The following is a 27,795-nucleotide window of genomic DNA, read 5'->3' as shown; positions in this document are numbered from 1 at the left end:
GTCTCTGGGGAAGGGGAGCGCAGCATCCTCCCGGGGCTTCCCGGCGCTGCGTGGACCAGCGGGAACGCATGCGTGCGGTGCGGGCTCTCCCCGCCTGTGCCCCCCCGGTCTCGCCTCAGGAAACCGGCTGGCGGCCGCGGGCCGGCGCCGGGGGAGGCGAGGGGTTAACCGGGGTGGGGGCATCCCGGGCCGAGAGGTGTGAATTCCGCCCGCTCTCCCCCCTGCCTCCCCCCCGCCGCCGCTATAAGAGCGGCCGGCGCGGGCTGGGGGGAGCCACTGCGGCGGCTCCTCCTCGCTGGAAGCCCCGGCGCTTTTGGCTGCCCTTTGAAGTCGGAGAGGGAGAAGGAGGGAGGGAGCGTCTGGGGCCGCCGCTGCTCCGCTCCGCGCCGCCGCCGCCGCCGCTCCCGCCCGGCCCCGGAGCATCGTGCTGCCCGGCCCCGCCGCCGCCAGGTACGGCCCGTCCCGTCCCGTCCCATCCTCTCCTGTCTCATCCTGTCCCATTCTGTCCCGTCCGTCCCATCCCTTGCCGGCGGAGATGCAGCCCCGCATCCCCGCTCCGCATCCCCGCCCCGCATCGCCCTCCCGCCGCCCGTGCGGGGCTGCCCCGCTGCCGGCTCCGCGATGCTGCTCATCGCGGCCACATCCCTCCTCCATTTCTTAATTGCGCCTTCATTGAAGCACGCAGCCCCGCAGCCTGTAGGATAAACTCCGAGCGCGCTCTGGTATTGGCTTGGAGTCAGGAGTGTCTGGGAGCCTTAATGAGAACCAAGTGTAAGGCAAGGCTCAGCCACCTGTCCGCGGGATCCCCGGCCAAGCGCTCTGGGCTCCCATTAATCAATGGATCTGCCTCTTGGAAAGTCTCTTTAGCATGCTGCACCTCTCCCCCAGGGCGATTGCAGAGAGGATTTGGGGACCTGGAAGCCCTCTGGTAATTTTTTTTCTAAGCCAGACAGCAAAGCGGGGCTGGTGCTGCCGGCAATTCAGTGGTTTCAAAACCGCTACAAAAACCTTTGCGAGGAGGGAAAAAAAAAAAAAAAACCCGAACAAAAATGAGTAGGAAAGAAGCTCTTTATATTACAGGTCTGCAGTCCTGCCCTCTCTCCTCAGGAGCAGCACCTCTCCCACCCCCCTGCTTCCCAAAGATTCTGCCTAACTGCTTTTCAAGGGAAATTAGCTTAGAGGAGGATTTTTTTTTTTTTTCCTCACAGACATGAGCTGCTTTGATTGCCTGGAAGCATGATTTCCTGAAACCTGCTCCTTTCTGGCTCTTGCAGGGAGGTTCACAATAAAATGTATTGTGGTTTTGAGCTGGGTTTTATTTAAGAAAATGCCATTCTGGGTTACTCTCTTTCATGAGGCAGATGGAGAAAGAGATGAAAGGCTGACACTTGGGATAGTTCATTTCTGCTCTTTAATTGTGGGTCGTGTGTTTTCTATAAGAAAAGGCATCTTCCCTGGGAACCCAGGGGAATTGGAGTGGAATAAATGAAAAAAGGAGGAATAATGCCTGGTAATTGCATTTTTTTGTTTTTGAAGCTTTTCATCTCATTCTTCCAGGAGCAGTTCTATAAATGGGGATATTTAAATGCACTGCTTTTATAGATCCAGGAACACTTCTGGCTACTCACTGTGCTTCGGTGTAAGCCAGGCTCTGTTCCAAGGCAGCCTTGGAGCAGTGTCAGGTGCAGCCACTGGAAACCAGTGCAAAGTTGTGGTTTGACAGATAAAAACCGAGCTGGGAAGTGAACCTGTACCGTGTTCATGCTGCTATTAATTAAATAAAACTTCAGGCTCAGGTCCCTGCATTACTGCTGGTCGGTGTCACTGAGCTGAGCAGGAATGCTGGAGCAGAGCTCTGGAACCCAGGCAAAGCAGGTCCTGCTGCTGGGCATGGGGCTGGGTGGGAGCTGTGCTTAGTGCAGTGTTTGGTTGCTTTCTAGGATGAAGATATCCAAGTGGAGGTGGAGCAGCATCTCCATCAGTGCTCAGCTGCAGCTGAAAGGCACCCTGGCCCTTCTTCTTGTGGGCAATGTTGTCTTTGTCATAGCTCAGGTAAGGTTTTGGGGGCTCTCTGGGCTCTAAAATGCTCTGGTGTCTGGGATGGGAACCCCCTGGGCTGGCAGAGCTGCTCTGTGCATGCACCAGGTCTCCAAAAATGGTGAAGACTTCTGACTTGCCTTCACTCTTTAGTCTAGGCATAACCTAAGTTGTGCCTAGCATAGCCAAGAGCATTCCCAGAGCATTTCAAGGACTCTGAAGGGCCATGCCCTGCTCTTGGGTGAGCATCACTCCTTGCTCCCTGCAGTGGCTGAGCTTTCATCTACTTCCCGTGCAATATTTGCAGTTCCTCTGCCCTCTGATGCATGATTATGACAGGGGGTGGGAGCTGGGGGTGTCAGGGACCCTCCTGAAGGGACAAAGCTGTGCTTGCAGAGAGAGCACCCAGGCTCCTGCACCCTGCTGGCACCCCCTGGCACCCACTGACCCGCTCTGCTGCTGCAGAGGGGTTTTGCAAGGGTTTGTTGAAGCTTCCAGTGGAGCTTCCAGCTGCAGCTGGCTCTGCAGCTCCCTGAATTCTCTGTGGAGCAAGAGTCAGAGAGCACCAAGAGTCTCACAGAGTTTAGGGCTGTTTGGGAGCTCGGTTTTGCCAACTGAGAGAAACAATGAGAATTTCCTTTCCTGAGGAATCCCAAATATTGCCACTTCATTCCAATTTTGTAATGAAAACACAATTGCAAGAATGCAGGGATGGAAACCTCAGGCTTGACCTCAACTGGAGAAGGCAATGCCTGGGTCGAGTGGGGCAGGCTGGGAGGGCAGGGCTGCCCTCAGTGTCCCCACACAGGCTCTGAGGTTTGGATGTGACTCCTGCTTCTCCTCCTTCCCCTGTGCTCCCAGCAGGACCTGGCACAGACGTCCAACAGCCTGGAGGAGGGCTCAGATGTCACTGCTTACTGGTGGGGAGAGTGGACCAAGTGGACAGCGTGCACCAGGACCTGTGGGGGAGGTGTGAAATCCCAGGAGAGGCACTGCCTGAGGCAGAGGTACAGCCCCAAGGGCTGGGGAGGGGCTCTGCAGCAGCTGCCTGACCCCAGAGGTCACCACTCACACACAAGCACTGATGGAAATGTGTCTGGGCAAACCCTGCTGGGGCAGGAGGGGGTTTCCTGAGCTTTGGGCATCCCTGCCAGGAGCTGAGTGATTCCTGTGCTGGCCCTGCAGTTTCTCTGTGCGGAGGGGCAGCAGACACAGGCTGAGCCTGTTCCCCAGGCTTTGGGGCACAGCAGCCCCTGGTGCAGGCCTGGCTGGGGACCCATTTGCTTTGTGCCTGGCTCTGCCCTGTCTGGGCAATGTGGTTGCCAAAAAACACTTTGTAAACCTTGTCCCCATGATACCTCCTGGAATATTTGGTGGTGCAGGTGACAAAGCCACAGAGACCTTTGCTACCTGCTCCAGGGACAGATCTCTGTGTGGCTCTGCTCTGTGGACACTGACCTTACAGAGAGCAAATATATTTAAACAAGGGAAAATTATTTGTGTCTCCCATCTAACCACCATTTCCTTATTCAGGAGGAAGTCAGTGAGTGGGCTGGCTAATAAAACTTGCACTGGAACATCCAAAAGATACCAGCTCTGCAAAGTCCAAGTAAGGATATCCTTTGTCTTGTTGGGAAAGCCATGTATGGCATTTCTGGGTCCCTTGGAGAGGGGACACCACTTGTCCTGAAGTTGTCACCCTCTTGCCCCTCCAAGCAGCTGGGGGTTCCCTTCTTTGGTGCCAGTTTCTGGGCTTTGGGCATTTTGCCATAAAAACCAGAGAGTGGCTCTGGCAACAATTCCCAGGGGGTTCCTGCAGCGGGGGGAGGAAGAGGAGGAGAAGGAGGAGGATGTGGCCTGGCTGGGGAAGGTGATGGAAACACTCCTTGCAGCTGGTGGTGATGTGCCAGAAACCTTTCCCGCACTTTGTTTCCGTCAGGATGTTAATGTATCCCATTCTAGGAGTGCCCTGTGAACGGAAGGAGCTTCCGAGAGGAGCAGTGTTCATCATTTAACTCCCATGTGTACAATGGCAGAACCTATCAATGGAAACCTTTATATCCTGGTAACAAGACATTCTTTGTGTGTTTCATAATGCTCAGCCAAATATTTTGATAGTTATGATGCTACAGCCCGCAGGAAGGCTCCTCCTCTGCTGTTTTAAAGTGGTTTTTCAGAGGCACAATCAGCTGTCTCCCGAGTTCAAAGGCTTGTTTGGCAGCTGCAGGGTAGCTTGAAAATTAAATAACAACGTGAATTCATGTCTGTAGCCTGTGTTGGTCACAGCTCCCAGGGACCAGAGGAGGATGTGGGAGCAGGAGATGTGAGGGCTGTGCTGGCAGGGACAGTTGGGCTCACCCTGACAAGTGTCCTTTGAGCCAGGGCCATTGCTGGCTGTGCTGTCTCAGTGGTATTTGGTCTCTCCCACGCCCTCTGTGTGCTCCGTCACATGTCACCGAGGTGCAGCTGGTCACTTTGGCCATCTGGGGTGAGCAAGAACTGCAGAAACAACTTGGGACTCAGAAACTGAGCTTTTATTGAACTTTTAGGCACAGAACTCCCATCAAAATCAATCATTAAACACAAGCCATGGATGAGCTTTAGAGCTGCTGGGAAGCCAGGACCCTTCTCCTGAGGAGGCTCCTGAGCTCAGGTTCTTCAGATCCACATTTGAGTGCCCAAAAATAGAGATGGGATCAGATCCATCTTCACTTCAGATTCATTTGAGTGCCTAAAAATAAAGATGGGATCCCCTGCAAACTTTGTTTTAGGGGTCTCTGGGCATACCCAAGAACAATTATCTTCATCAAATCAATTTCCCTGTGTACCAAGCCCCTGGCTCTCCAGCCTTTGCAGGGTCAGTGAGGTAGAACTTGGCCCATGACCTATTTGTCCTTGGTGGCTTTTGTCCCTTGAAGGTGACAATTTCCTTAAACACATTTGCCTTCAAGCTGACTCACCAGAGATGTTGCAGGAGTTGTTTTGTGTTTGAGCAGGCATTCATGTGGCTCCTGAGAGGATTTGCAGCAGAATATTTTGACACTGATGCTGCCTTGCTTGGGTGTGCAGGCCAGTGGGTCTCTGATTGCTCAGGACTTGGTGGAGACAAACATTTGGGGCTCTGATGCAAATATGATTTTGTCATCTGCTTCCTGTGGATATTATAAAATGTGGGATTACTGTGCTGGTGGGTGCTGCCAGCCAGTTGTTGTCTGCAGAAAGCAAAGGGTGAATTAAGTCCATCTTGGGTGAATGTTTATGGAAAAATTATAGATCATAAAATGCTCTGAGTTGCTATGGTTTTGAATACAGTCTTACAGGTGTATTTCCAACAATGTATGTGTAAATTTAACTCATGTATCAAGTTGTTAAGTGCACATGCATGTTTTTGTGAAATGTACTTGCACAAAGCAGTGCTGCTGCCTCAGTGCCTGCCCTGGGCTGGTGCTGGTGATGCCCCTGGCAGCCCTGGGGCATCTCTTCCAGCAAAGGCTGCCACACTGTCCAAGTGCCATCTCCTGCCTATCCTGAAACACAAGAGATGGCCACTTCTGAACTCTCACTGCTCTGCAGTTGTGCTGCCGTTGTTTAGCTTGGCAGAGAGTCGCTGGCTTGGGTAGGATGAAAGTTGTGGTGTTTCTGCTGTTTTTGAATCTCTCTTTATATCCTTTCCCCTTAGATGACTATGTTCACATTTCTAGCAAGCCCTGTGACCTTCATTGCACCACCGTGGATGGTCAGAGACAGTTAATGGTTCAGGCCAGGGATGGAACATCCTGCAAATACACGGATTTCCGAGGGGTTTGCGTGTCTGGAAAATGTGAGGTTGTTAAACATTATAGCAAAAATCTCGTTAGTAGCATTCAGAGAATCGCAGTGGGTGCGACGTTTGCCTGACCCTCAGTGCTCTGTCTGTGCATTTTTTAGCCCATTGGCTGTGATGGCATTCTCTTTTCCACCCACACCTTGGATAAATGTGGAGTTTGCCAAGGAGATGGGAGCAGCTGCACCCACGTAACCGGCAGTTACCGGAAAGGAAATTCTCATCTTGGTAAGGCTTTGGGGATTGAGGGCTTGAGTTGAGAGGGCTGGGTTTAAAATGGACTTTTTTTTTTTTTTGGTAAATTGCTTTTAGGTCTTACCAGCTGCCCAATTCAAGTTTTTCCCACGTGTTCTATCTGTGTTGATGCTGCTTGTTTGGGCAGAGAAAACCTTATTTAAAAAAAAACCAAAACAAAACAGGAAATTTGTGTGGTGTTTGTCAGAAACCAGAGGTCTCTGATGATGAGTGGTGCAAAAGGGTTATGCAAGAGGCTGGTATCTATTTTTAGTCTTTTTTAGTCATTTAGCCAAAAACAGGACACTCATGACCCAGTAAGACTAGAAATAAATGACTTGTAATAACAGGAAGCAACAATATCTTGAAAGACCAGGATTTCAAAAATCAGTGTGATGTAAAGCAGCCGAACCTACATGTCCTAAATATAACAATCTAATTCAGGAATTATGATTAATGCTCTCTGAGACGGAGCAAACTGCAGGAACTTCAGTGCTGTAGGAAGACTTGTCCTGTCCCATCTCTTGTCTGGTGCTAGGCAAAGGGGAGTCGGGAGAAACCAGCTCCCATCTCCTGCTGGGGTTTTGGGAACTCTGGATAACACAGGGATCAATACTGAACCACACAACAGCTTCTCTAGCTAATAAAACCATCTGCAGATGTATTTTCTTACACCAGTTTAGATAAACATGATATTTGTGCATGTAAGAACTGAATCTTTTCCCCCCTTGAATGTGTTTTTCCTCCATAAACCAGGACACAATTTGCACATTTTTCTTTGCTATCACCGATAAGCTCCTGTTTGCAGCCTAAAACATGAAGGGTTGGGACTTTTAAATCCATAGCTCATTAAAAATGTGGGTCCAGGCCAGGGTGTTGGCTAGCTTGCAGCTCTGCCTGAGGAGGGTTTGGTTCAGATCACTGGTCACAAAGATCCTCTGGTTAATCCGTAGGCTATTCCCTGGTCACGCACATTCCCGCCGGAGCGAGGGATATCCAGATAGTGGAACGGAAAAAGTCTGCAGATGTTCTGGGTGTGTATAACCTCTTGGTACTTCCCTAGGATGCATGCCTATGCTGGTTAATGCTTTTTCCAATGCAGAGCTGGGTGTAGTTTTGTCACAGAATCACAGAATATCCTGAGTTGGAAGGGACCCACAGGGATCAGCGAGTCTGTTTGCTGCAGACATGAGTTAAATCCGTAGGCAATATAAATCCATCCGTGTTGTCCAAGCCAGGGTGTTGCTCTTCTCTGCAGCCCGAGCACCTGGGCTGTGTTTGTCAACACTTTGATTGCTTTAGAGCAGAAAATGTTGGTGAATATCACTGGGATTTCAGCAGGGTGTGACAGATGCCCTGGTGCTGGATCACAGATGGCCAAGTGACTTCACCTCTCTGGTGATGCCCTCAACCTTCCCCTGCCTGGGGAATGTGCAATGACAACAGCACCAAGGGGATGTGACCTGCATGTGGCCTTGCTGAAGTGCTGGTGGCCACACACCCATCTCACGGGGGAGGTGACAGAGCTGCTCAGGAGCAGTGTGGAAAAATCCAGACTTGCCAAAGAGAAGCACATTTGCTGCCTCAGAGGCTCGTGGCCTCTGGAAGGTGGCTGTCACTTCCCTGGAAGCGTTCAAGGCCAGACTGGATGGGATTTTGAGCAGCTTGGTCCAGTGGAAGGTGTCCTGTCCCATAGCAGGATGAGATGAGCTCCAAGATCCCTTCCAGTGCAAACCATTCTAGGATGATTCTATGGATGAAAAAGGCTTGATGATGTTACCAGTTCCTGGGCTAGCTCAGGGGCCATCAGTGAAATCTTGGGCCACTGCTGGCTCAGGGGACATCAGCTCCCAAGGTGGCAGCTCCTGCCCTTGGCCACCTGCCAGTGCTCTCTGCAGAGCTAGGACTGTTCAATGTTCCTGCTGTGCTGGTGCCAAGGGGGTGACAGGAGCCAGGGCCGAGTGTGAGCCACATTCCCAGGGGTTTGCAGTGTGGAGGGACACGTGCCCCGAACTCTGAGCACGTCCTCACATGGTGAGTGCTGCAAACAGGTGACCAATGCATTGCCATGTAGGAGAATCTCTTTTTTTATTGCTGTGGCACTGATTTTACCCCCTGAACACACCAGGGGCTGCATGCAGAGCTTTGCCCTTGCATGTGACAGCACTGACTGTTCTCTCTCCTTTGAAGCTGTGGCTGATGAAGCTGGGTACTATTTCTTCAATGGGAACTATAAAGTGGACAGCCCAAAGAACTTCAACATTGCAGGCACGGTGTTCAAGTACCGCCGGCCCATGGACGTGTACGAGACTGGCATCGAGTACATTGTTGCCCAGGGACCCACAAATCAAGGGCTGAACATAATGGTGAGCTTTGACTTCTCCTCTTCTCATGGTGGGGAAGAGAAAATCCACCTTGGATTGAGGAAGGGGTGAGCTTGGGAGCAGAGTCCTGGCATGGTTTCACATGAGGAGGGGATGGGAGGAGTGATTCTGGCCAGTTCCTTGCCCAACCCTGTTTTATTTGTGTTAGTGCTCATGGATTCAGGCAGGGCTGTCAGTGGTGAATGTGGGCTTGGTAACTCCTCTCTGCACAGAGAAGATGCCTCAGGCACTGTGAGGGGATTTCTCCTCTGCTCCTTGGCATTTTCATCCAAGTTACCTGGCAGGAAAAGCAAAAATAAGAAACTGGGCCAGAGAGCTTAGACAAGTGCATAAACCTTAAACCCCAATTCTCTCTCAAAAGCAAACCATGTAAAACCAGGTATTTGGAGAAAAGTCCCTCAATTTTCTTCTGGGCAGCCAGCCAGAGCCCAACTCCTGACATCTTCCATGTAGCCCCGGGCTCCTCTGGAAGGGGAAGGATGGTTGCTTGGGTGCTTAAGAAGCATTAGACCACGATGAGGCTGTCTCAGCTGGGAGTCCCCAGCCCCACTGCGGTGTAGCAGCTGCAGGAGAGGGTGTGCTCTTTATAAAGTCACAAAAGTGGCTTTGCAAGTGATGGTCTTGTGAAGTGGCTACCCCAAGACTCTGGCCACTCAGCGGCCAAGGAGGAAGAGTGACCTGTGGCTCCTGGGATTAATCCCTATGGCAGCACTGCCAAATAACCTTTGGAAAATGGTGCAGGGCTCCAGCAGGAAGAAGCTGGCACTGTCAAGGAAAACAGACTGGAGCAGCAAAATTGATGCTCCCCAAGTGTCAGGTCCAAGATGAATCCCATGCTTTGCCTGCCACAAATTCCCTGCACCCTCTAATAACTTGATTTCTTTGCTAGGTCTGGAATCAAAATGGCAAGAACCCATCCATCACGTTTGAATACACTCTGCTGAGGAAGCCACACTCAAAGAATCTGCAGCCCATCTACTACACCTTCTCCGAGTCGGAGAGCGAGGAGAGCCGCGAGTTCGACGGGGACGTGCCACTGGGCTTTATCCAGCACAATGCAACCTATTTTGGGAAAATCTCCAGGGAAAGGGTAGACTTGGAGAACCAGGTGTTTGGAAGGCAGGACACGGAGGAAGATTTAAACTTGAGCAAAGGTCAGGAAACCAATGAGGTCTATGAAAGAGCAGAAACAATTGACTGTGAGCCAAAACTGAAGGGCAAACAACCCCAAGGTAAGGAGGAGACTTGGGCCTCACTGTTCTGTTTCTCAGAGCTCTTGTTGAGAAATGCTCTGTTTCTACCTCTGGTGGTTCTGCTGGTTTGTGTTTTGGAAACCTCGGAAAGTTCTTTAAAACATCTCTGCTCACAAATCCTCTTTGCCCTTCAGATTCTGGTTTCTGGTGGGGGCGTGTGGGGGGTGGACACTGGGTGAGACCTCCCTGCTGGTGCCCTGCTGTGCTTTGCCTCATGCCAAGGACAGGAGGGAGCCCTGGGTGCACAAAACTCCCCATCACAACATCTCCCATCACCTCCCACCCCTCCAAAGACCCCATTTGAGTCCTTTGGGCATCCCACCCCCAAATTGCCTGGAGTGCCTTCCCAGCATGGCTGCATGGGCTGTGGGGCCAGCAGAGCACCTTCCTTTCACCTCTGCTATTGCTTCGGGCAGTGCTGGCGGGTGCTGAGCTCCCCTCTGGCCACACCATAGCAGGATAAGCCCCCCCAAAGCTGCACACCCTTGAGAACCCCATGAGACCCCCCCTGCCCTGCCTCTGGCCCCCCGTGTGGCTGCTCAGGCTCCGGCGCGTCCCCGCTGCTCCGGGCTGCTTCTCCCTCCCAGCCTCGATGCATTTTGTGGTTGTCACTGTGGTTTCCCCCCTGTTGGCTCCAATCTAGATTCAAACGTAACCAGGTCTACTTACCAGACAGACCATGACGACAGAGAGCCCGAGGGCAGGCTCAGCTCCAGGGAGTTCCTTCTGGAGAACGCCATCACGGACAAGCTGCTGGGCAAGACCTCGGACTCCAAGGAGCTGCTGCTCAACATCACCATGAACAGCATCTTTGCCCAGGGAGACCCAACCAACTCGGTGGGGTCACCTCTTGACAGCCTCTACGTGGACTACGAGGACAGCGATGGCCTCGTCACCTACTCGGTCAACAGCACCTTCATGGAGCTGAGCAATGGCAAAGCCACCAACACCTCTGCAGAGACGCCCTTCTCCAACGCCACCGTCACCATGAGCAGCCCTCAGGGGAACAGAACCCACAAAGCAAGGTAGGAGACGTGCCTTTAGTTAATAAATCCAATTTATTGATGTTCTTGACTTGTAAAAGCCCTGTGCTCAATGCATGGTTTCCATCCCTTTGGAAGCAGGAGGTAAGTGGGGGTGGGATGGTGGAAATGTTCTGTTGGGAGTTCATCTGGAAGGAAGGGCCAGAGGTTTGGGAGCAGGAAGGCATGAGAGCGTTTAAGCAAGAGGAAATCTTGATGTCCCCCTCGGTGGCCATGCTGAAGTCCATGCTGACGTTTGTCAGCTGGGGCCTTGCTCTCTGCTGTCACATCTTCTTGTCAGAGACACAGCCATGAAGAAGCCTCTTCCTTTTGCCTTCTCTTGATGTCCTGCTCCCCTTCCCCAGCCCCTTCCTCTGAGTCCTGATGCAGCAGAAGTTGGTCCTGGCCCCTTTTCACCCACCCTGTCGAGTGCCACCCACGATCCTCCTCACTTGGGATGGCAGGAATATGCTTCCAGCAGCTCCCAGGCGTGGCCCTGCCACCAGGAGCTCCACTGTAGGTCCAGGAACAGCCTGGATTTGTTGCCTCAGCCCAGGGAGTCACAGCTTGGACAGCAATATCCAAAGCTCTGCAGTAGCAGCTCACTGGTTGATACTGGGACCATCACATCAGGACTCCTTTAGATGGCTGGTTTGAGTGGAAGTGGGGAGGTAAAGAAAGGCCTAATGTAGCTTTAGCAGCAGGTTTTGCTCTGGGGAAGGGTGGAAGGAACTCTTGGGGTAGGTGCTGATCCCCAAGCCTGTATCTGTCAGCTTTTGAGATGTCCCAGGGCTCTCTGGGGAGCAGCCTTGATTCCCAGCCCAGAACTCATTCCCAGTGTGGCCACGTGGGGACTGACATGGGGCCAGTGCTCACAGCAGCAATTAGCCCTGCAATTAACCCTCCTTCATGGTCAGTTAGCCACGAGAGCACTCCCTGGGCAGCTTGATCTGACTCTGGGGCTTTGGGAATATCCAACTCCCAGAGCCAGGTGTGGATTTGGGTCCCACTGTGCATCCCCACGGCACCCCAGGATCCTCCTGGATCTGTAAAACACAGGATAAGATGCTGAGCTGGAGGAGATGCAAAGCCCTGAGCAGATGCTCCCTCTGGTTAGAGTTAGCTGGATTCACCCACAGCTTCCACTATGTTATGCTAAAGACACTCGTGCTAAAGAAAATGGCCGTGCAGCCAAATGGATCAACAAACTTCTTAATGATAAGAACATGAAAACCTTGCCAAAGGCTTGAATCTATCATCTCTCCTCGTGCCTTGGCTTGGGAGTGCTGCCTTCAGCTGCCAAAGCAAGCTTTTCATCCTCTCTGACAGAGAGGGCAGAGCCCTCAGCTCCCCTTACCCTGCCCTGGGGGCTGCCCTGCCCCTTGGGGCTCCCCATGACACTCCCTGTGTCCCCTCAGCTGCCACCCTGCACCCCAAAACTCTGCCCCAGCAGCTGTGAAATGGGGGCAGTGCTTCCCTACCTCCTGGGAGTACAGGGAGCTTGGCTTTTACAGGACAATCACAGAACACTGGGGCTCCAGTGCAGCTTTTTGGGTGCTGAAAAGCTCCTTGCACTGTCCCTGGCTACCCAGCTATTGATAACAGTGATTTAAACCTCTTCAGCAATGTCAGCCATCACTGATATGTTTTTCCACATGTTCTGGTCTTGGTTTTGTTCCACAATGTCCCCTCTTCTCTCTCTGGAACAAAATACAAACTTTACAGACCAAAACATTGATATCCAGACCAGTTTTGCACCAGCCAAAAGGCTGAGAGATGCTCAGGTCCTTTCAGGCTGGACCTGCAACAGGAGCCACGAGTTTGCCCCTTTGCTTAGAAACAAAAACCAAAATAAAACACAGCAATGGGAGCCAGGGGCTGTGGATGTTGTTTCTGTGGTGTTTTTGTGTGCATTTGTCAGGGTTATTCCTCTGCTGTGGGAACTGTTTTGGGAAAAGGGGCAGCCCAGAACTCAGTTAAGAGTGAGGGACTGGTGCTAATTTTTGGCGCTGTATCTTGCTTGAAAAGCTCATTAAAAGCTCAAGAAGCAAATGTGTGACTTTATTATTTAGCTCATAATCCAGAGGAAAATTGAAAGAAAAGAGAAAATGCCCCCAGTTTTGTTGGACAATGGGCTGCTGTCTGCATTGAGAGGAGAACAAAGTGACAGTTTTGTCTTTGCTGGAAATGAGCTGCCCTATGCCCAAATGCGTGATTCCTCTGGAAAGATCTTGTCCCTGGGACCTTGTCATGCATAGAAACTCTTTATTTAGGATCACACACACTAAAGGGACACTGTTGAAAGATTTACCATCCTCAGATGTGGGATAAAGCTTATTTTGAAGATTCTATCCTTGTAAAGACAGAGGAGTCCTGGTCATAGGATAACTTGGTGTTTACTTTGGTGCCTCAGAGATCAGGGGATAGACTGGAGGATCTGGGTGATATTTCCAGGCAAATTAAAGTACAAAAAGCAGATGTTGACAATGTTTTAATGAATTTGTGAGCCCTCTCCTGGCTGGGTGGCAGTTGGTGGCACAGGGCAGGGATCAGGAGCTGGTGTGGGTCCCCAGGCAGAGCTGCTGTGGCAGATAAAACACAATTTATAGTGAGCTGAGGTTGTTATTTTTCCACCAAAAAAAAAAAATAGTCATATTCATTTCAGTTCCATTTCAAGTGCAGGAAGCAACCATTTGCCAAACTGACAGAGGCAAAATCAACAGGGAAAATGAGATTGTTGTTGTTTTTAATCCTTCTGGAGGCTCAGTGCTGGCGGTGGAAGGAGGGTGGGTCGGAAAGGAAATGGCTGGATTCTCAACAGTGTCCTTTGAAAGGTTGATTTGATAGGCTGGACCTCAACTTTTTCTTACAAACAACTAAATAAGGCAATTTCAGAGCTTCTGCTGCCTAGAAATCATACAAGCTGCATATCCTGCCAGGCCAGAGACAACTGGATGTGAGGATACAACCTTGTACACTATTCCAGTGTAGCTGTTCCAAGGGTTTGGACCAAGGTATGAGAACAGAACCGAAGCCTTTTGTTGTAAAGGTGCAGTATCCCTGAGGTGTTCCCCCCTCCCAGCACAGGGAGCAGCTGCAATTCTTGCTTGGATGAATGTTTTTTCTCACACTAGGCTGACTCTGTTACTCCTCTCCCCGTGGCATTTTGTGTTTGAGCACAGCTTGGAGCTGAGAGATGCAAATTCCCCACTTGACATCCAGCAAAATAAATCAGACCAAAAACCAGAGTGGCAAAAGCAGTGGGCTTTGAGGGGAGAGCTCAGAAACTCCTGTGCTGGCTTTTGGAGATTGGAGCAGCCAAAATCTCTGCTGCACTGAGCAGCACGAGCGGGTTTGCCCAGCCCTGGAGACACAGGGGAGGAGATACTGCACCTTTAGTCACTGTGGGCCGAGGGCCAGGTGTATTTGAGCAGAAAATGCAAACTTTTGTTAAATTCTGAACTGTTTCTACTTGTGGGTATTTTTATCCCATTCTCTCTATTTCTAGACAGTGGAAGCTCTGCCTCTAACCAGGCTGGGGATTCTACTTGGGGCTCAGGACAGGTATGTTGTGAAACTAAAAAAAATTAAAAATTGATTCAAACAAACGAACCTCCCAAAAAATCAGAACAACCAAACCCAACCAAAGCCAAACCAAGCACATCCCCTCCCAAACCCAAACCCAACCGAACTGCAGCCAGATGTGTGTGTCTGTTGTGGGCTGTCACTGCTTGCCTTGTAAATGCCTTTTTTTTGTTTTGTTTTTTTTTTCTTTCTTTTCTTTTCTTTTTTTTTTTTTTTTTTTGTTTTGTTTTTTGTTTTGTTTGCTTATTGCTAGAAACAGATTGAAGTTGTTAAGAAAGGGCCAAGGTGTGAGTGCTGCTGACATGTACAGGTGGAAGCTTTCCTCCCACGAACCCTGCAGCTCTACATGCACCACAGGTAGTTATAAGAAGCAGCCAAATTCTGCACAGCCCGCTGAAACCACCTGGTGTGTGAGTCCATTTTATGTCTGTTAGGGATGGGAAGGAGCTGGTGGTGTTTAGGGGATCTCAAGAGCTCTGCTTTAGCACGACCCCCGCTCTGCTGTGCCCAGGTGCAAAGGTGGGGAGAGGAGCTGGGGGCTGAGCATGCAAACCCCACCGAGCTCTCAGGTGTGTTGAGGACCAGGAGGTGGTGCCCAGTTTGTCCATCATCCCTCCAAACACCCTCCCTCTGGGAAGCTCTGAGCACTGCCTTCACTTCCATCACTTTGTGTCCCCCCTGGGGCTCAGCAGGATCCCCAAACCTGTCCTGAGCCTCCTTTTTTCCCCCCCTTCCTCACCTTTTTGACAGCTTCAAGGGGTTTGAAAAGCTCAGCTGCTTCCCTGCAGAGAGAAATTTTAAAGATTGTTCAGCTCTGGCAGGAAACACAATAGCATTTGGCTTTTTGATTATGTTTTGTTTCTCCCACTCCTTCTACCCTGGAGCCTGAGCTCGGCTGCGAGGGTGTAAATCTGGAACAGTGACAGAGATGCCAGGGATATCGAAACTGAGCCTCTATTCTTCAGGCAGAAATTCCCTCTTTTTGCATTAATTCCTCCCTTTTTGTCCCCTGAAAAGCTTCAAGGCACCTGGTCTCCTTGCTCACCCCTTGGTTAGGGGGTCCTGTCGATCCCTTGGGATGAATCAGGCGTGTGGGTTGTGCACTTGTCTGTGCTGCCCCTGAAATTATCCAGAGCCTGCAGTGCTTCTGGAATTAAAAAGAGGGAAAGGAGTGGGAGAGAGGAGTTTACAATCTCAGGGACATCTCTTAAAAGATCAAATGCAAGGATTTTACCTTTTAAGCATTTGCTCTGGTCCAGCAGCCTCGTGCCTGCAGCAGAAGCTTTGTGAGCCTTCCCTTTCCCCAGGATCCTGTCATCCACGTGTTCTGGGACATTTTTGACTTCTTTGATCCCCTCTGAACAAATTTCTCCCTTGGCTGAGCCAGCCTGCTCTGCCCTGGTTTGCAGCAAGCCGAGAGAGGTTTAACTCAAATTTCTCCTTCCTCGCTGCCTTTTCTCACTGACATATCGCAGAGAGGCAAAGCCATGTCAAGAGCTGTAGATCTTTTTTTAGTTTCATGTAAACCATATGTTCTCCAGAGCTGCAATTCTTGTTACCTATAGCCAGAGCAGCCTCCTGGTCCCCAGCCAGGTCCCAGAATGGACTTCCCAACATTTACTCTGGCACGGGAGGCTGTGGGGGAAAAGGTCTCGCTCTGACGGCACCGGCTGCCGCTGCCTTGGAGGGGGAGCAGGAGGGGCAGGACCTTCCTTGCCAAATCCCCAGGATCCCTGCCTTGGCCTGGAGCTCTGGATGCACCTGGGGAGCACCTGGTGCAAAGGGAGGGGTGTAATGCCCAGGGAGAGTGGGGGATATAGTGGGTTTGGGGACTGTTTGTTGTCGCCTCCACCCACCACCCTGTCTGCCGAGCAGACTCGTGGTCCTGAGTATTTCCTATAAAAATGTGTTAGTCATATATTGGCTTTGGTGGCAAGCCCTGGCAGGGGTGGCCATGCCATGGCCCTCCTCTGAGCTGGCCAAACTCAACCACACTGCTCACATTAGTGGGGTGGCCACTGTGATATTCCCTCCCAGCAGCACCCATCCCATGGGACAGGAAGGTTCCTGCTTGCCACGGGGAGGAAGTTCTGAGAAATGCAGCTAAAATCACAAAAACAACAACAACAAAATAGTTTGGATGTGCAGCTCACCAAGCACCCTGCTGTGTGTGTGTGTTCTCTCTGAGCCCAGGAGTGATGTCCACTTACGCCATGTGTGTTCGCTATGATGGGATCGAGGTGGACGATGCCTACTGTGATGCCATGACCCGGCCCGAACCCATCCATGAATTCTGTGCTGGGAGAGAGTGCCAGCCAAGGTACTGCCTGCACAGGGCACTCCTGCAGTCTCTGTGCTTCCTCTGCCCTGGTTGTCTTTTTAGGGGAGATTTGGGGGGCAGCAGGGATGGCCCACAGCACCCCCATCCCTCCTCCCTTAATTCCATCTGGGACGCAGCAAGAGTTTCCTCCTGAGTGGAGGTGAGAACAGGGCAAAACAAGAGCCCAGTGATGCCAGGGACAGCTCCTGGAGAACACTAAGGTGACTGTGAAGGAGGACAGGTAGGACATGGAGTAGAAAATCTCATGCTAGGGCTGAGAGCCAGGTCAGGCTGCAGCTGAGGCAAGAAAAATGTGGGGAGGTGAATGGACCCACCTTGAGGGCACCACAGGGACTGTAATCTCTGTTCCATTTTTTAAAACAAGCATTAGGGTACCTTTTCTGCTTAGATTCTCCCACTAATCTTTGCCAAAGTTGTCCCTCCTTATGGCTGTGCTGTTCCAGCTTCAAGGGCTTGCACTGTGAGGAAGAAGAGCTGCTCTGTGATTTACCAGTGACTTCAACTGGGGAGCACTGGGAGCTCATGGGGCAGCCACCAGCACCTGGGCAGACAGGAAGATGCTTGGGCTGGCAAGGCTTTTCAAAGAAAAAATGTTAATTTTGTGTGATCTGGATGGGGAAGTCCTTTGTTTCATTTCCCTTCTGAAGTTAGGTGCCACTTCTAAATGACATCTCCAAATGTGTGACATCTCCTTAGGACTGCCTGGAGCTCCAGATGGGGTGTGAGGCCTGGGAGCAGCTGGGGCTCTCCTGCTTGGAGAACAGCAGCAGTGGGGACCTGGGGGCTGCCCACCTCCAGAGGAGCTGGGAATTCTGATCCATTCAGATTTAGCTCATTCTTTAATTGCTGTAATATTACTGTACTGTACAAAACTTGACCTTTTATGTTTGTTCTCTGGATTGCAAGCTGCTCCTGTCTTGTCAGGACAGAGGTGGCAGGGGACAGTAAAGGACAGGCAGTGCTTGGAGCAGATCCCAGCTCTTCCAGCCTGTCACTTGTGCTCAGCAGAGTCAGACTGATGGTGGGACATGAATTGTGTCCCACTGGGGCTCTGGCAGCTCTGTGTGACATTACTGCTGGCATCTGCAGGGTGATGGATGCCGTGTCCTCCCTGTACTTCAGCTGAGCAGGCAAAAAGGAGAGGTCAAACACGAGCAAAAAGCCTGACAGAGAAATGTGCTGGCAGAGCCTATGGTGACAAACACTCCCGTGTCACTGAGGACACTGGGCCAGGCCCTGCTGTGCCACCCTGCCTCCTGACAAGCTGGTTTCAGCTTCAGGCACGAGCTGGGGGCTGCAGGGTAAGCCCAACATATGTTGATGCATCCCATCCCTTGGGAAAAGCTCTCAGGAGTTGGCAGCCTGGCTGCAGCTCACTCCTCCCTTGATGCTGTTGAGTCAGGGATGGAATGAAAGACTCCAGTCTTCAGAAGGTGAATCAGAAGGGATTTAATGAAAGTAGCACATCTTTTTATAATGTAACTTGCTAAGGTGAGACTTGATTGGTCTCAAAGTGAAAACCTCTCACACCATTGGTGAGCTATGAACAGCACACTCTGGAGAACCAGATCTATAGGCAACAGTTACAAAAAGAGAGAGAAGAATGTTTTAATTCTTTTCTCTAAGTTTCCCACAGCTTCCCAGGATTTTCCTGGGACAACTGTGTCTCTATTTGCTCAGAGGACATGTGATTACACGCTCCCTGCAGCCAGGGCTTTCCCGTGGGCTGCTCCATGGGGTGATGGGCTCTGTTCCCTGCCCAGGTGTGTGGGATTCACATTCTCTGAACCTGAGAGAAGCAGCGAGAGAAGCAGAGAAAAGAATGATACTGCCACAATATAATAAAGTAATTAATTAGTAATTTGGATATCCGTGGAGTCCTCCTCATCATTCCTCCCTGCCATGGGGGTCGCCTTGCTTTTCCATGCTTTTCCATGCCTTCCCATGCCTTCCCATGCCGTCCCACGGTTTTCCACGCTTTCCCATGCTTTCCATGTTCTTCCGCGCCTTCCCGTGCCTTCCCACTCTTTCCCACTCTTTCCCATTCTTTCCCATTCTTTTCCATGCTCTTCCATGCTTTCCCATGCCTTTCCATATTTTCCCATGGAAAGAGGAAGCTCTTCCATGCTTTCCCATGCTCTTCCATGCTCTACCATGCTCTACCATGCTCTTCCCATGTTCTTCCATGCCTTCCCATGCCTTCCCCTGCCTTCCCTTGCTTTCCCACTCTTTCCCACGCTTTCCCATGCATTTCCATGCTCTCCCCCACAGGTGGGAGACGAGCAGCTGGAGCGAGTGCTCGCGCACGTGCGGCGAGGGGTACCAGTTCCGCATCGTGCGCTGCTGGAAGATGATCTCACCGGGCTTCGACAGCTCCGTCTACAGCGACCTGTGCGAGGCGGCCGACATCGCCCGGCCCGACGAGCGCAAGGTCTGCAAGAACCCGGCCTGCGGGCCCCAGTGGGAGATGTCTGAGTGGTCAGAGGTGAGTCCTGCTGGCCAGGGCAGCGCCTGAGCCCGGCCTTCACTCCCTTTTCCAATTTATCCTGATGCTTTGTGGTTCCTGATGCTTTTTTAGGTCACCACGTGACCTAGAATAGAGGATAGAGGGAGTTAAAGAATAAAGCAGGGATTTATTAAAAGGCCTCCATGGATACACCTTGGGCAGCACAAGAGCCCAGCCAGGTGAACAAAAGATGAACCAAAATGGTTGCAAAATGCACCCAAGATGAACCAAAATGGTCATAAAATGCACAACTGTGTAAGAGAGAGACTGGGGTCTCTCACTTTTAGAAGTTCTGCTCCATTTGCATATTGGAATTAATTGTGATGCCTTGTGATTCCTGATGCTTTTTTAGGTTACCATGTGAGCTAGAACAGAGGCTAGATGGAGTTAAAAAATAAAGTAGGGATTTATTAAAAGGATCTCCTCCATGGAAGCACCTTGGGCAGCACAAGAGCCCAGCCAGGGCTGCACCCAAGATGAACCAAAATGGTCCCAAAATGCACGAGCGCTCCCGGGGTCTCTCACTTTTATAAGTTCTGCTCCATTTGCGTACTGGAGTTAATTGTCCAATTCCAGCTTTAGCCCATGCAGTCCCATCTTGCTTGTTTTTCTCTCTCCAGCCAACGTTGTTTGTGCTCTTGGGCCTGAGATTTGGATCATTTGTCCTTGGTCCCCAGCTGGAGCAGGAATTGTTTTGTCTCCCTGCTCTGTGCAGCTCACCATCCCCTCATATGAAGCTCAGAACTACACACCAAAGCAGCACAGAATCTGAAAAATACAAAAGCTAAACCTGAGGCATCAATCCTCATCCATAACCATCCACAGCCATCAGCCTCTCAGGATACACTGCCTGCAGTAATGATGTGGATCAATGAGCATCAATATTTTTCCCCCTAAAATGAAGGCCTGGCTCCTGTTTAGGATGGGAGGCCACTGCCATTGGTCACTCATAGGTAGGGCAGGAGCCCAGGGCTCAGATCTCCCCATCAGTATTTCCTTGGCAACCTCTTCAAACCTAACGTGCCAGGAAGGTGATCCCAACTCATACATAAATTACATCCCTATAAACATCCCTTCCTCACCTCCTCTGCGCCACATGCAGAATGAAACCTTTCCCTATCTGTGCCTTAAGCCAGTCCCCAAAACCTCTGGGAGATGCTCTGGGGAGGGTTCAAGCTCTCTGGTTTCCTTGGGAAAACCTGTGGAGAGGGTTTGTGCCCCTGAATCTCTTTCCAGTGCTCCATTACATCCCTTACAAACACAAACCCATGGAAACAACCAAACCAGTGCTGCTTCCTCAGGGTGCCTCTTCCCAAATCAAGCACAGACCTGATCTAAGCAGGAGCAGATGAGCTCTGAGCCGAGCTGTCTGTGGGTGCCAACCTGCCCCATGGTTTGCATCACGAGGAATATGACTCTTCCTCCTGGGAAGCTCCCAAAAGCTCATCTTAGTCATAATTTAAACGTCTCCATTCCCCTGCAAGCTGGTGTGCATCATTTCCCTGGAGCTGACAGAGGGGCTGGTGCATTCCCTGGTGGTGCAGGATGTTTTGACTTTCCCAGCTGGTAGAGAGGAGCTCCCTGAGCACGTGCTGGAGCATTATTTTGTCCAGCATAGCAAATGAGTGGTTTATTTTACAGAAATGTATATTCTCCTCCAGCATTTGTCAGGGACAGATTGCTTGAGACAGTGCTGGAGTAGATTGTTCTTAGCCAGCAGCAAAGCTAATCTCCTTTGGATCCCATCAGAGGTGGGGTGCCAAGTTGGCTGGGGAAATAGGCATTAAAAAAAGCACATTTCAGGGCTCTGAGGATTAACATCTCGGCACGGTGTGTCTGGGCCCTGTGCTGTTGACACTTTTCCCTGCTTTACGTTATGCATGGAGCAAATGTAATGTGTATGTGAGACTGTAGTAACTCAAATCCAGTTCTAAATAATGTCACTGGGCTGCACGGTGCCAAATTTATCCACAGCATAAAAATCTCAGTTGTGCAGTCAGGAGGGGAAAACATTCTCCAAAGCGGTGGAAGGGAGCTGGCTGTTCCTGGGAAGGAGGCGAGGGAGATCTCACCCTGTCTCCAAGTGACAGCTAAAGCTGCTCAGCTCTGAGCAGACCCTCCTGGAGCCCTTTCCCCCCTCTGGCATCACCTGTTGGAGAGCACAGCACCTGGGCAGGACGCAGCTGGGGCTGTGGAGGGGGTTTGGGCGAATCATTTGTGCATTTCCAGCATGTGCTTTTAAACTTTTATGTTCAAATATGGGGAAAAACCCCATCCCCGAGCCGGCAGCTGCCGCGGTGCCGGCAGCCCCGGTAATGTCGCTGTCCCCTCCGGCAGTGCCCGGCGCGCTGCGGGGAGCGGAGCGTGGTGACAAGGGACATCCGCTGCTCGGAGGAGGAGAAGCTCTGCGATGCCAGCGCCCGGCCCCTGGCCGAGAAGAACTGCACGGGGCCACCGTGTGACCGGCAGTGGACAGTGTCCGACTGGGGACCGGTGAGAGCCCGGCCGTCGTGTCCCACCGCAGGCTGGCTTGTCCCTGCTGCTCCTGGGGCTTTTGGGGTTGGGCTCATCAAACAAACCTGCACTTGGGTCCCAACAAACCTGCAGGCAGCCTGTGCTGGGAGCTGGCCTCAAATAATCCCACTGCTTTGGGTCTCTCGGGTCACCCTGAGTCACTCTAGCTTGGGCACTGGGGGTGCCCCAGCACCCCAATGGATCCTGTTCCTTCCCCCTGGGCTCCTGGCCTGGGCATTGGGGGTGATCCAGCACCCCAGTGGATCCTGTTCCTTCCCCTGGGCTCCTGCCTTGTGGGGGATGTGGTACAACAGGGGTTAAACCCTGAGAGACCTGGCTGAGGGCCTTAGTGGGTGTCAAAATCCTCTTGTCTGTCTGCTGCACAGCATTCCTTGGCAATGCTGATGCTCCATGCCCAGAAATTGAACCTTTTAACTTTTCTTCCCTTTTTTTATTTTCATCTCCCCCTTTCCCTTTTCCCTTTTTCCCATTTACCTTTTCTATTTCCTCCTTTCCTCACTTTCCCTATTTTTCTTTTATCCTTATTTTCTATTCTCTTTCGCTCTCTCTTTTTTTTTTCCCTCCCCCCCTGGCTTTTTCCCTTCCTGCACAATTCTGCTCCAGAGACCCCCTCCATCCCAAGCTATTTTTACCCAGGTTTTGATACATTCACATCAGCTAAAAATAAGTAGTTTCCATGGCAGCAGCAGCGCTAGGAAACACCGAGAGCCTCTGCAAGAGCAACCACGGAAGCACGGGGAGCACCGGCTGCTCCAGGCACTGGGGGCTGGATTTTTGCAGCCACTTCCTTGGTCCCCTTTGCCACTTTGGGAACCACTCTGGGGTTCCCTGCTTGTGGTGCTTCCCCTTTTGCCCGCCCTGCGAGATGCTGGGTGCTGTGGCTGTGGCACAGGTTGCCCAGAGAAATTCTGGATGTCCCATCCCAAGGATAAACCTCTCCTTTTCCAAAGCCCTGGACAGGGTTTGGAAAAACCCGGGCTAGCAGAAGGTGCCCCTGTCTGTGACAGGGAGTTGTGACAGGATGATTTTTAAGGTGCTTCCCAACCCAAACCAGTCTGGGATTCCATGACGATGGAATCTCTGTTGGAGGATCTGTTCATCATCCCTGTGGCTGTTTAAAGCACCAAAAACCCCTGTGAAATCTGGGGGAGGCAGGTGTGGGAAGGCAGCTGGGCCCTGTGGCGGCCCTGTCCCTGCTCTGGGGGCCCTGTCCCTGCTCTGGGGGCCCTGTCCCTGCTGTGAGGGCCCTGTCCCTGCTGTGGGGGCCCTGTCCCTGTTGTGGGGGCCCTGTCCCTGCTCTGGGGGCCCTGTCCCTGCCGTGAAGTCTCTGTCCCTGCTCTGGGGGCCCTGTCCCTGCCGTGAAGTCCCTGTCCCTGCTCTGGGGGCCCTGTCCCTGCTGTGAGGGCCCTGTCCCTGCTCTGGGGGCCCTGTCCTTGCTGTGGGGGCCCTGTCCCTGCTGTGGGGGCCCAGTCCTTGCTATGGGGGCCCTGTCCCTGCTCTGGGGGCCCTGTCCTTGCTGTGGGGGCTAGGTGCCTACTGTGAGGGCTCTGTCCCTGCCCTGGGGGCTCCATCCCTGCTGTGGGGGTGGTCCATCCCTGCTGTGAGGGCCCTGTCCTTGCTGTGGGGGCCCTGTCCTTGCTCTGGGGGCCCTGTCCCTGCTCTGGGGGCTCTGTCCTTGCTGTGAGGGCTCCATCCCTACTGTGGGGGCCCTGTCCCTGCTCTGGGTGCCCTGTTCCTGCTCTGGGGGTCCTGTCCCTGCTCTGGGCTGGGTCGGGGGGGATCCCTGGTGCTGAGTGCCCGCTGTGGTTGCAGTGCAGCGGCGGCTGCGGGCAGGGCAGGATGATCCGGCACGTGTACTGCAAAACCAGCGACGGGCGCGTGGTGCCCGAGTCCCAGTGCAACCTGGACACCAAACCCCTGGCCATCCACCCCTGTGGGGACAAGAACTGCCCCTCGCACTGGCTGGCACAGGACTGGGAGCGGGTAAGTGCAGACCCTGTGCCCCAGAGGGGTCGGGATGGGGTGTGCAGCTCTCTGGTGGGCTTTGGGGTGCCCTAGAGGAGTTGTGATGGGGTGTGCAGTTCTCAGGGGGGCCCTGCTCATGACCCCACAGTGCAACACGACGTGTGGCCGGGGTGTGAAGAAGAGGATCGTGCTCTGCCTGGAGATTGTCAATGGCAAGATCAAGACCCGCAGCCCCTCTGACTGTGACGTGGCCAAGAAGCCCGTGGAGGAGAGCACGTGCTTCGAGAGGCCCTGCTTCAAGTGGTACACCACCCCCTGGTCTGAGGTGAGCAGGGAGGGGGCCCCAGGGCTGTGCTGCCCCATCCCATGGCACCAAGGGTCCCTCTGCCTGCAGAACCCCCAGGAGATGGGTGAGTCCCTACAGGACGTGGTTCCTCAGGGCGTTTTTGCTGCATGGTGCAGCTGGGGCTGTCTGTGCTCAGGGAGAACAGGATTGAGAGGGTCTCTTTGGGGCCAGCTGTAGCTTTATTTTTTCTTTATTTTTTCCCTCGTGCCTGGAAGTGTGGCTTGGAGCCCACAGGGTGGCTGCCCTTGGGATACAGAATTTGGGGATGCTCCATCACCCTGCACAACCCATGAGGCAACCAGGGTTCGGTGGCCAAGGGTCCAAGCCATGGGCTTCCTGCAAGCCCTCCTGGATGCAGCCTCCCTGATCTGAGCTCCAAGAGCCTCATTTTTAGTCTTGCATACCCTTTAATTAACCAAAGCAGCCCTGCTGTAATCCCAGCTCCACGAGGCATCCAAAGGGCAGCAGGCAGTGAGTGCTGGGCCCAGCAGTGGCTCCACACCCCCCCAGGGATGCACAGAGACCCCATAACCCCACTCTTGATGCTCTGGGGGGTTCCATGGCCACCCATGTCCTACAGAGCATCACCTGGACTGGGCCAGCTCATTTGTGACCCCTTGTGAAGGGCAGCAGGAGGAGGGAGGGTGTCAGATCCAGGGGATGGGATCACATCCACCCACCCTGAGCAGGAGCTGATGGTGCTGGCAACAAAGACAGAGTCGGGGGCACAGCGGTGTGGCACTGGGATGTGACATTCTCCTCCTGCCCTAACATCTCCAGTGAGCAGGCTGTGGCTCAGAACAGTCCCCTGGCATGGCAGGGTCTTGCCTCACCCCTTCTCTCTGTCCCCCAGTGCACAAAAACCTGTGGGATTGGCGTGAGGATGCGGGATGTGAAGTGCTACCAGGGCAAGGACATCGTGCGGGGCTGCGACCCGCTGGTGAAGCCGGTGGGCAAACAGACCTGTGACCTGCAGCCCTGCCCCACAGAGCCCCCAGGTGAGCCCCACAGCCTTGGTTTCCCATGGATCCCTCCAGCAGCACTGCCCCATTTGGATAATGATCCCAGGGAGAATGTCAGGGACAGCTCTCCCTCTGTGCCCAAGTAATGCACAAGCTCCTTCTGGAGATAAATTAAGAGGAGAACTCAGAAGAATCATGCTCTGACCTGAAGATAAAAGGGGCCTTTGGAGAGCTGATTTGGGTGCTGCTTCTGTAAGATTCCAGCTAGAGCCGAGGAAGTTCTGTCAGTGCCATTATTTTAATCATTTTTTGGTCTTTGGGTGTCCTGTGGGATTTGTAACTATCTCGTTATCTGGCTCGTCTGCTGGCTCAGAGTCCCTGTGATCTTTAGCAAACACACAGTTCTAATCCTTTAATAGGATTTGGGAATAAGGACAGTGTGGGAGAAAAGCATGAAAATGGGTGACAGATTTGGGGCCAGCTCCTGGCTCAGCTCTGGGTGCTCTCAGCTGCCCACTCCCTTGGGATCCATGGAGCTTGGGAGTTGCCTCATGGCCACCTTGCCCTGGGAGTAACCTGGTTTCATGCATCCTATGGATTTGAAGCAAAAAAAAGATATATAAAAGTATAAATCCTTTGGGTTTGAAGCAAAATATTGCACTGAAAGGAGTTGTGAGAGTGCTGAAGCAGCCTCATCCCTTTCTCCAGCACCTCACTTGCCCCTAACTCTGGATATGACACTGCTGGATTTTCATTCCCTTTCTCAAACGGCCTCCTTGGGATAGAAATTGTGAATCCCTACCAGGGGAAGCCCTTGACTTGGGGACAACTCAGTGCCTTGGTGGCTCCAGCAGTCCCTGGGCAGCTCTGTTTTACAGCAAGGACATTGAGCTTCAGGGCTGGGACCAAGTGAGACTCCCCAAGCCTGGCCCCCAAGGTGTGAAGGAACAGATCAGCCTGCTCATGCCTTTGCCCAGGTTGACAATGACATTTCTGGAGAAGCTCCATGGTGCTTTCCAGGGGATGTCAGGGAGGTGGCAGCCACAGCTGGGCTGATGTTGTTGCTCATCCTGTGGTGTTTAGAGCTGTGTAGGGAGGAAAATGACCTCATGAGCTCACAATTGTTTATTTTCTTCTTCTTTTCCATGCCATGCCTTGAGACATGGTACCCTGGGAGACAGGGTACCAGCCTGCTCACACCTGCCAGCAGCCACGAGACAGTGGCGCTAAAACTGGCACAAATAAAGCTCCAGCAGCGTTTTAGCTCAGGCTGGGAACAGCAGGAGAGACATAAATTAAGGGAGAAATCCTACGCCTACTCTCCAAGTGCTTTAACAAAGGTTACACCAAAAAGCAGCCACCCCAGCCCCAAATTATTTCAGCGCCCGAGGAAAATCAACTGTATCTGTCAGGGATTTAACCTGCTTCCAGAGAAAACAAACCTGGGCCATATTTTCAGGCACTTCATGTCCTGCTAAAGTGTATTTTCTCTCCCTGCAGATGACAGCTGCCAGGACCAGGCAGGAACCAACTGTGCCTTGGCCATCAAGGTGAACCTGTGCAGCCACTGGTACTACAGCAAAGCCTGCTGCCGCTCCTGCCGTGCCCCCCACTCCTAGGGCAGGGCTGCCTGAGCCAGGGCTCCTCCTTCCCCCTGCCCTCACACCCCAAACACTGCTGACAAGGATGCTCTTGGCCTGGTTTGTGTGTCCCCACCGAGGCAGAACTCCTCTCCTGGCTGCTGGACGTTGGGAGCCCCCCGGGGTCAGAGCTGTACAGAAATCTTGTATATTTGATTCCCCCCACAAAATCCAGCTACACCCAAGGTCTTCTCCTGTTTCTTCCCTCGGTGCAAAGTTGGGGTTGGCGAGGGGAAGGTGTGAACTCTGGGAAGTGCAAGTTTCCCTTCCCAAAATGGGCTTGGTGCCTCTCTCCTGATTTATCCCAGGGCCTGCAGGCTCTCCTTAGCTGAATTAACATGGTGGGAAGCTGTTTGTTAAATAAACTCAAGACCTTTTTTGTAATATGTAGGTGTATACTTTTTCAGAGAATTTTATCTTATAATCAAATGTTAGTTTCATAGTCCTTACAACCCCCCCTCCCCCAATGCTGACATAATGTATATAATATGGAAACATAACTGCACTTTATATCACAAAAAAGACGTGCTCTTTTTTAATATATTTGTTTACAGACAGTGAACTTTATCCATATAATCATTAATTTGTACTCATATGTATATTTTAATAAAGTTGTCATATTTATGGTGGTATTTTGTTTATTCTCCAGTTTGTCGTGGAGTGCTGGGAACACTGGAATTGGGGCTGGGGATTTGCTGGTGCCCAGGGGAGGCAGAGCAGCTTTAAATCAGGAGAATCACAGCTACTTGGACAGTGATGGGAGGAAAAGTCCCAACAGTGGGGGGATTTTGGGACTTTTCGGAGCCCTTTGGGGTTCTGTGGCTTTAGAAGCTGCAGCCTTGAAGCTCCTCAGGGGTTTGGGAACAGAGAGATTTCACATGGTGCCAGTAAGAAAAGGGCCTTTCTGAACTCCCAAGGGGTTATTGCTGTGTGTTTTTACTGGTGTGACCCCCAGACACTGAGCCAAAGGCTCTTTAGCATCCCCCAAACTTCTGTGTGCACCCCAAGTGCTGCTGCAACCCTCCCTGAGCTCCTGAGCCCTTTGCAAACACCACCCCAAATTTGTAGATGCTGGGGCAAAAAAAAAAGAAAGCAAACAACAAACCTCAAAACCCATGTCAAAGTAATTTATTTATTTATTTTTATATATTTTTTTCTTTTT

General features: G+C 52.0%; 1 protein-coding gene across 6 annotated transcripts; it reads left to right on the top strand.

The window, feature by feature from the left end:
* The first annotated feature begins 296 nt into the window (after positions 1-296).
* ADAMTSL2 (ADAMTS like 2) lies at positions 297-27,216 on the top strand. 6 transcript variants are annotated; one of them, XM_030961576.1, is made up of 19 exons: positions 297-450; positions 1,941-2,052; positions 2,902-3,044; positions 3,571-3,646; positions 4,000-4,102; positions 5,717-5,862; positions 5,965-6,088; positions 7,048-7,128; positions 8,285-8,460; positions 9,368-9,710; positions 10,375-10,756; positions 14,592-14,695; positions 16,532-16,658; positions 18,951-19,164; positions 21,523-21,678; positions 23,533-23,703; positions 23,834-24,010; positions 24,885-25,029; positions 26,494-27,216. In XM_030961576.1, the coding sequence occupies exons 2-19, from the start codon at positions 1,942-1,944 to the stop codon at positions 26,610-26,612; spliced, it is 2,898 nt and encodes a 965-aa protein (XP_030817436.1). In that variant the 5' UTR covers positions 297-450; position 1,941; the 3' UTR covers positions 26,613-27,216. The 6 variants fall into 6 exon arrangements, with proteins under 6 accessions (XP_030817436.1, XP_030817437.1, XP_030817435.1 ...); XM_030961577.1 differs by having other exon boundaries at positions 2,899-3,044; positions 9,368-9,632; XM_030961575.1 differs by having other exon boundaries at positions 2,899-3,044.
* The last annotated feature ends 579 nt before the right edge of the window (positions 27,217-27,795 follow it).

Source organism: Camarhynchus parvulus, chromosome 17 (assembly GCF_901933205.1).
Source record: "Camarhynchus parvulus chromosome 17, STF_HiC, whole genome shotgun sequence".
Classification (NCBI taxonomy): domain Eukaryota; kingdom Metazoa; phylum Chordata; class Aves; order Passeriformes; family Thraupidae; genus Camarhynchus; species Camarhynchus parvulus.
Note: the sequence above shows the minus strand (reverse complement) of the source record. Positions and strands in the feature narration are given on the sequence as shown.